The sequence below is a fragment of the Polypterus senegalus genome, chromosome 18, assembly GCF_016835505.1.
Source record: "Polypterus senegalus isolate Bchr_013 chromosome 18, ASM1683550v1, whole genome shotgun sequence".
Taxonomy (NCBI): domain Eukaryota; kingdom Metazoa; phylum Chordata; class Cladistia; order Polypteriformes; family Polypteridae; genus Polypterus; species Polypterus senegalus.
Window position 1 is genome coordinate 46199557 of NC_053171.1, and position 9027 is coordinate 46208583.

Here is a 9027-nt window from a genome sequence, read left to right on the forward strand (position 1 = left end):
ATGCAGATGACTTCATTTCAGTCATTTGATAGCAGAGTTATCTCTGACTTTTACAGACTCTAGAACTCATTGTATTGTTTTAACATTTTCTTTTATGACTGGTGAAAAGTCTGAAAATCAGGCTTGCTTGCTTACTTACTTACTTACTTGAAAATATACTATATTGTTTATTAACATGAGCAGAACAATAGAGCAGTGGTTAGCTCTGCTGCTTCACAGCTCTAGATTTCTTTTTGAAATTATTGTACAGGGTGGTCCAGATCTAACTATGCAGATCCAGATTGTCTGGTTGACTTTGATTTATGCGGGGACGATTCCAGTTCGGTGCAAAGATGGTTCTTCATGTCGTCAGTTTGCACACTTCTCAATGGTCCGGGATTTTTTGGGTGATTTTCTGTGTAATAAACTTAATAAGTTATAGTGTAATGAAAATTGCATAATTAGATCTGGATCACTCTATACAGCTTACAGGTTTTAATAAGTACTTGAATTTCCTTTAATAACCCAAAAATGTGGAGTTTAGGCTGACTGGAGATTTTTACCTGACCCTTAGTGAGTAAAATTACTTACTACTTACTTAAACACTTACTAGTGTTTAAGTAATAAGGGAAGAGTAGAGGATTACTGGCCTTCGTGCAGCTTGCTTTCTGCCCAAGGCTGCTACTATAGTCAGTACAGGAATGAGAAGAATTAATTAAACAATCATGTCCTGGAAAATCAACCATGTTTGAAGTGTTTAAAAAGTTTATTTTTTATTTATTTTTTTTTTTTCACATGTTCCATTGTCACATAAGTTCTTGAGTGAATATCACCTCTGCTTTTAAAACAAATGCTTCAGCTTTGCACAGTATGGAACACATTCATCACGTCATAATCTTATTGTTTATCACAATTTTTTATTAATAATCTTATTTATCACAATTTTTTATTTGCTGATTTATTTTGTTGTAAGTAAAATTTTAATTTGGTTAAGTAATTTGTTAATTTAGCATGTTTTGCTGATGCTTTATGGCACAGGTTCTGAACTCCAGGCCTGGAGGGCTGCAGTGGCTGCAGGTTTTCATTCTAAATCACTTCTTCATTAGTGACCAGTTTTTGGTGCTAATTAACTTCTTTTGCTTTAGTTTTAATTAACTTGACTCAGGCCCCTTAATTGTCTCTTTTTTTTTTTTTTATTGGCAGCCAAACAATAACGAGACACAAAACGAGCCATCACATGACCAGCTCACCTGTGCCCATCACACAATATCTGAAAATAAAGAAAGGTGAAGGTCTCAGTAAGGTTGATCTCTCAGGTCACCAAAACATTTTGACGAACAGAAAATCAACAGTCTTGGAAATGTCTGCTGTGGCAGAATGAGAGCAGCAACAGACCACAAAATTAAATAACGGGTTTAGTTAATTAACAGCAAGAATCAGCTTCTCATTAATAGATTGGTTGGAGTTTGAAATCCCAGTTTAGCTGCTCATGTGTTGGCTCATTTCACGTCTCATTTCTGTTCGGCTGCCATTTCATGAAGAAAAGAATCAATTCAGAGGACTGAATCCTTAAAAACGGGGCTATTAAAATGAAGGGAAAAAGTTAATTAGCAGCGAAAACTGGTCAATGATTAGAAAAAGTATTAGAATGAAAACCTGTGGCCCTCCAGGCCTGGAGCTTGACACCCTTGCTTTATGGCAACCAGTAATGCAACCAAATAATTGATTCCATCTTGCCTGAAGAAGGGGCCTGAGTCACCTCGAAAGCTGGCGTATTGTAATCTTTTTAGTTAGCCAATAAAAGGTGTCATTTTGCTTGACTTCTCACTACATCCATAATGGCTGACACGGTACAACACCTTAGTACTACTGGCAACCAAGAATGTAATTTGAAACAAAACAAGATCTTTAGATTAATAACTGTTAATATTTTTTTAAATATTACATTCCATCAACCGTTATATTCAACATCTTAAAGATAAACATTGTACAGTTAATCTGTAATATTTATTGACCTGTTTTCTTTTTCTTGCTTTTAGCAGTTAACAGGCCCACAAAAAAGAAGAGGTTTTCTTGAATGCACTACAAAGAAAGGAGAACTCTTTAAACCCTACAGAACATTACTAGAGCTGCATTTTGTAAATTCAGTAACTTTCTTGTTGGTTAATAGTTTGTATTACCAGAGTACCATAATTGTACATGTTTCTTCTTCTGATGCATTTTCAAGAATCATATTATTTTGTACATTTTTTCTATTGTATGTTTTTTTCTAAATGATTTATTCATTGTTCAGGTTTATTTGTTAGTCATATTTTACTGCCACTTACGATGTTTGAGTCAAAAAAAAAAAAGTCATTGAATTTCTACAGAAATGGTAAAAAGTGTTCATTCTTAACATTAAGAAAATAAGAGCACTGCCAAAAATAAATCAAATATGCTGAAGTGGGATAATGTGTTAGACATGTAGAAGATTTCGTTTTGGCTACTAGCAAAATAAAACAATCCCTACAACACACTAAGAGGTACTTACACAAAATAACTGTACAGTATATTATATTGATATATACTATACATGATATGTTAAACACCAGGGTTACAATAATAATACATTTGATGGCTGGTTCCAATAATTGTATCGGATTTGTACAGTATTATTTTCCTGCAGTTTCTAATATTTTTATCAAGTGTTATACAATAATTTTTTTCTGTGACACTGTACATTATTCGAACTTCCTTTATGTCTGCAAATAAACAAGATTACACAAATTCCAAATTTTCCAATTACTTTACTAGAGTATCTTCAAAAGAAGTCTGTGGACTGATGACCTACTCACTGGCCAGACTCCCCGTTCACTTCTGTTTCACAGATTCCTATAGTACAAAAACGTGCAGTCATGGAAAGTGATTACTCTAAATTTGACATTTATATTCACGTACCCTGTGCAGCATTACTTTATCTTCTATCTAGTGCCCCTGCTGATACACACACACACACACACACATATACATCTACCCCTAACCTGCCCCCCTGTAGACATTCACATGCACTTTCCCTCGTGATCCTTCCCTGCAGACCCACGCACACAGATCACTGGTTTCTGCAGGCATACTACCTCAGGACTCGATGTTTTATTGCTGCTGTCTTTTATACTTATGTTTATTTGATTATTTATCATGTATTGTGTATTTTAAGTATTCTGCCTTGAAGCCGAGTCCTACCAACAAAAAATTTCGTTATGTGTATGCATAATGACAATGAAGTATTCTACATAGTGTAAATGAGGTCGTCCACAGTTCTGTACTGCAGAACATGAGTAGAGAGAATAATTCTATCATTTTACTTAAAAGTTGCAAATGCTTTAAAGTGCATCAGATCAGAAGATGCAGGTCAAACAGTAGAAACTGTGCACATCATTTATCAAAACCCAGGAAAGAGAATTAAAATAATGGTGCTTTATGTGGACAGTACGCACTGAGGAGCATAATTGTCACCACAAGGTGGTGCTATAAAATTAACAGTCGTCACATAAACACAAGGTGTTTACTATCGTAACTTGGGTTGAATGCGCTGTGTCAGCCTAAGTGTCATACTGTCCTTTTTTCCAGGCCACGTGAATTGTACTTCACATCATTTCATCTGTATTACACACAGACAGTTGTTAGGACTAGGGCACTACCCGTACAATTCCAGCCTCCGCCTCCGTATATGGTGCAGACCGAGATGCTCAATCTGCGTATTCTCCAGTTAGTATACAGTATGTGTATGTATATATATGTATGTGTGTGTGTATATATATATATATGTATATGTATATGTATGTGTATGTGTATATATATATATATATGTGTATATATATATATGTGTATATATATATATATATGTGTATATATATATATATATGTGTATATATATATATATATGTATATATATATGTGTATATATATATATGTGTATATGTGTATATATATATATATGTATGTATATATATATATATATATGTATGTATATATATATATATATATGTATGTATATATATATATATATATATGTATGTATATATATGTATATAATATAATATAATATCCTGTGCTCTTACCGTGCTAACAGTACTAATACCAGTGCCAAATAAAATCTGTATGCCGTAGTCACGTCAGGCTGTCTCATTGCTTAAAGGTGTCATCCGGTCATGTGATCTTTTTCTTGATCCCCTTAAGTAACACGTTAGTTTTAGTGTATTACTTGATTGTATATTGTGTGCTTTAACGCAAGTGTAGCACACTAGTTTATTAGTTGAATCTTTGGTATGAGAAATAGTGTTTGGTGCATATTTTACATGAGATCATTTTAATGCGTTATATTTGCATCAGGTCTGAGGGAACTGGTTTACTGGTGAAACGGTAGGAATTGTTTATTAGCAGGTTGATTTCTTTTTCTAAAGGGATTGGTTTAAAGGGAAGACGCAAACGGAAAAAGGGGAAGGGGGCACGAGGGCGATGTGTGGTTTTTTGTTTCCCCCAGCGCCAAATTCTGAGTAAATGTACGAATAACAATAAAGTGATTAAGGGCAAAGACCGCATATACCGGACTTCAGAGGGGCGCGGTGGATTTCACTGTTCTAGAGACGGATTTGTGATTTAGCGTGCTTGGTGCGAGCTAACGGGAACCTCATTGAAGAAATGGCAGCCGACTTACTTGCTCAGTTAGTCATAAAGAAGAGCTTCTTAAACAGACTTAGAATGCGAACGGCTGGGCAGCGGGTATTACTGAATTTAAAGTACTGCTTAAGGAGAATAAAGTTACTAAATTCTTCTTGCATAAGAGCAAAGGTGAGTGGAAAACTCTTACATTTACTAAATAGTTGGCAGTCACTTTGAGTGAAAGCAAAAATCGAGAATGTTAAATTAACGTGTAATTAAATAATGTAAGCAAATTATAATATGTAAAAATAAAATATTGTATATTAAAAATAATAAGCAAGTTACACACAGGACGGCACGGTGGCGCAGTGGGTAGCGTTGCTGCCTCGCAGTTCGGGGACCCGTGTTCGTGGAGTTTGCATGTTCTCCCCGTGTCTGTGTGGGTTTTCTCCCACAGTCCAAAGACGTGCAGGTTAGGTGCATTGGCGATCCTAAATTGTCCCTAGTGTGTGCTTGGTGTGTGTGTGCACGCCCTGCGGTGGGCTGGCGCCCTGCCCGGGGTTTGTTTCCTGCCTTGTACCCGGTGTTGGCTGGGATTGGCTCCAGCAGACCCCCTTGACCCTGTAGTTAAGATATAGCGGGTTGGATGGATGGAATTTACATACAAAGGTTATTGAACACACCAACTGCAGTGACCGTATGGCTGTCTGCAGCCAGTTATCCCTGCACACCTACTCTTAAAAATCCTGGTTCTCTAATGGCACTTTCTGATTCTTACTGGGTTGTGTGGTTCCTCGTAGTGCCATTGCTTGACCAAGCACACTTTCATTTGGGGATTTTTGCATATGAAGATGGTTCTTTGTACTTTGAAAAACTTACTAATGTATTAATGGGAAAAAATCTTTAATGTGTGGTAGGCCACCTAGCAAGACAATAACATTAAGAAAACCTGGGTTTAGCCTGTGTTATTGTATACAGCAAGAACCCCTTTAAAGTTCTGTGTCATTTGGTGTTTCACAAATCTGTTGAAATTTATTCGTGATTGCTTATGAAGCCTGTTAAGGATCTAAATTAATAAAGGATCTTTATGGAAATTTAAAGTTGATGGATCTTTTGGGGACCAAAAACGGTTCCCTTTATGGAATTGCTTTGAAGAGCTGCACCTTTATTTTTAAGAGTGTATACTTGGCATGTAAGGGGAATGCAAGGAGTCAAACTCCAATCTTTGAGGTTTCAAGGCCACCACACCACTGTGCCCCCCTACACTGTTTAAAAACGACAGCTCTAAAATGACACTTTACTGGGTTGTATAGTTCCTTGTAGAGCTATTGCTTGACAAAGTGCCATTCATTCTAAGGAAAGGTTCTTTGTCTTTGAAAAAGGTGCGGAATGGGGACTAAACGGATCTGTTAATGTATTGTAGGGCTTCTTGTATTGTATGAGGAAGTTGGGAGTGGCAGAGAAGTATGTAAGAGTTGTACAGGATATGTACGTGTGACCGTGGTGAGGTCTGTGGTAGGAGTGACGGATGCATTCAAGGTGGCGGTGGGATTACATCAGGGATCAGCTCTGAGCACTTTCCTATTTGCAATGGTGATGGACAGGTTGACAGATGAGATTAGACAGGAGTACCCATGGACTATGATGTTTGCTGATGACATTGTGATCTGTAGTGATAGTAGGGAGCAGGTCGAGGAGACCCTGGACAGGAGAGGAATGAAGGTCAGTAGGAACAAGACAGAATACATGAGGGTCAGGGGAATGATGAGGATGCAGGGAGTAGAGTTGGCAAAGGTGCACGAGTTTAAATACCTGGGATCAACAGTACAGAGTAATGGGGATTGTGGAAGAGAGGTGAAGAAGAGAGTGCAGGCAGGGTGGAATGGGTGGAGAAGAGTGTCGGGAGTGATTTGTAACAGATGGGTATCAGCAAGAAAGGGAAGGTCTACAGGACAGTAGTGAGACCAGCTATGTTATATGGGTTGGAGACGGTGGCACTGACCAGAAAGCAGGAGACAGAGCTGGAGGTGGCAGAGTTAAAGATGCTAAGATTTGCACTGCGTGGGATGAGGATGAACAGGATTAGAAATGAGTGCATTAGAGGGTTAGCTCAAGTTGGACAGTTGGGAGACAAAGTCAGAGAGGCAAGATTGCGTTGGTTTGGACTTGTGCAGAGGAGAGATGCTGAGTATATTGGGAGGAGGATGCTAAGGATAGAGCTCCCAGGGAAGATGAAAAGAGGAAGGGCTTAGAGAAGGTTTATGGATGTGGATAGAGAGGACATGCAGGTGATGGGTGTAACAGAACAAGATGCAGAGGACAGAAAGATATGGAAGAAGATGATCCGCTGTGGCGACCCCTAACGGGAGCAGCCGAAAGAAGAAGATTCTAGGGCTTCTAGCAGAATACTAATAGATCAAGGAAAGCTGATTTTAGTCTGTGTAATTATATGTGCAGCAAGGGTTCTTATAAAATAATGAGCCCATTGCTATTTCACATATCTGTCATCTGATTATGGTTATTTATGGAGCCTGTTTACAGATCTAAATAAATAAATAAAGGATTATTCTGGATCCTTCAGATGAATGGGTCTTTCCAGAACCAACAATGGTTTCTCTATAGTATCACTCGGAAGAACCCCTCTGGCACCTTCATTTTTAGAGCGCGCAGGGTAACCAGATTCTTGGTGCTGTGCGACTGGGCACGAGGTAATGTAATGTGGCTGACATGAGTCGGGGTACTTGACTCACCTCGTTGACGTACAGAGACGACGCGATTAACGCAGGAAACTAGAATAGCCTGCTCATGAACTGTATTATAAAACATGTCGGCCGTTATAAGGAGAAGTGTCTATAACCATATGGAGCTAACAGCTGATTTTTGAACCAGATTTGGCAGAAAGCGAAGCACGGCGATTGACTTTCTGTCATTAAATCTCAACGCTCCCCATCCTTCAAATTGATGGAGTTTTTGAAACGAAATTTAGTTTAACACAAGTATGAATCGATATTAATAGCAAGGCAATACGAACCCACTCATCCCTGTTAAACGCGATGTTTCTTGCATATTGTGAAATCGGAAACCTATGCCTCTGCTTGAATTTGCAGTATAAAACGTGCCCCAAGTGGTGTGTGGCAGCTCACTTACAAGACTGTCCAATCTCACGAGCGCTTGCCTGACAGCCCCCCGGGAGACACCTTGTTGTGACGGCGTTCGGCTCCCCCCGCAACCCCCCTCCACCCGCTGCTGTCCAAGCGCCTTTTGTTTTAGTGATCTCATTATACAATATTCTGCTGCATCGCACGCGCCTTTTTTGTCATCTCACGCATCTCAATGCTCTGCAGTAATTTCTCAGGCCGCAAGAATTTAATTAAATTAACAGATTAAGTATAGTTTAATGGGCGGCACGGTGGCGCAGTGCTTGGCGTCGTTTTACGGCCTCGGGGGGTCGTATTTACTTGAAATCGCGGGTGCCTGTGTCAGCTGTTCAGTTTTAGTTACCTGGTGACTCCAAATGTGCCTCAGTGTGTAGGTATACGTGCGCACTTGAGTGGACCGTGTTCAGAATTCAATCCTGCTTGTCATTCGACGTTTGCAGGGAAGCCTCCTCGCGTTCCAGTAACTGGGGTTGGGGCAGTGATGGTTCGATCGAATCGATCGCAGAATTAACAAAAAATCAAAACTAAAAATATAATATCAATTCATTTCCTTCGATGAAAGACACACTTTTAAACATGAAAAAGCACCCTGCGCTAAAATACGTTCCCACGCCAGAATGAAATGGAGACAGAAACTAAGAGATCGAGGCTTTGCCGATTTAAGTGTTGCCGCCTGCCCCGTCCGTTCTTTTAATATATTTAGTGAGGAATGCGGACACATTTTTAACAAAACGACGGAACACGTTCTACCTTTTATATTCGTTATAGTGCCTTTTCTAATGGGCTTTCAATCATTCCAGAAATGAGTCCATAAAGCACTAAAGTCAATTTGCCAATAGCCATTTTCTGCGCCAATCTATTGCACACGTCCACCATATCGATTAAGGCACTATAAGTAAACACATCTATGCAGTTTTGACATCACCTTGCTTCTAGTGAGCGATGCATTGATTTCTGCTGATCAATTCAAATATATTATATAAGATATCTGTTTTCGATCTATTTGATATCTATCATCTAATGTCTGTAAACTAGCCAGCATTAAATAATTAGTCGCTTTTTTGCCGTACGGCGCACGTAAGAGCCCCTTGGTACTGCGCTTCTCCTCGCTGCTCCTGAGCACGGTTGAATTTTGCTATCCCGACGACGTGAGGAGAGGAGCACCCAGCCTAGGTGGCTGACAGATAGGATCGGTGGCGGGGGTGGGGTGCCGGTGGTGGGGGGGAGCGGATGGGAGGAGTTGGAGGGGAGT

At 39.3% G+C, this 9027-nt stretch overlaps 1 protein-coding gene across 4 annotated transcripts in view; it reads left to right on the plus strand.

Annotated features, from left to right (window-relative positions):
• The window catches only part of snapc1b (small nuclear RNA activating complex, polypeptide 1b), a 29356-nt gene extending 26596 nt beyond the window's left edge, over positions 1–2760 (plus strand). For 3 of the 4 annotated variants that reach the window (XM_039741660.1, XM_039741661.1, XM_039741659.1), the window contains exon 11: positions 2019–2760. In XM_039741660.1, the coding sequence (XP_039597594.1) occupies positions 2019–2056 (38 nt within the window). In that variant the 3' untranslated portion in view covers positions 2057–2760. The remainder of the gene's footprint in view (positions 1–2018) is intronic. The other variant, XM_039741662.1, reaches the window with a different exon arrangement.
• Positions 2761–9027: the final 6267 nt, after the last annotated feature.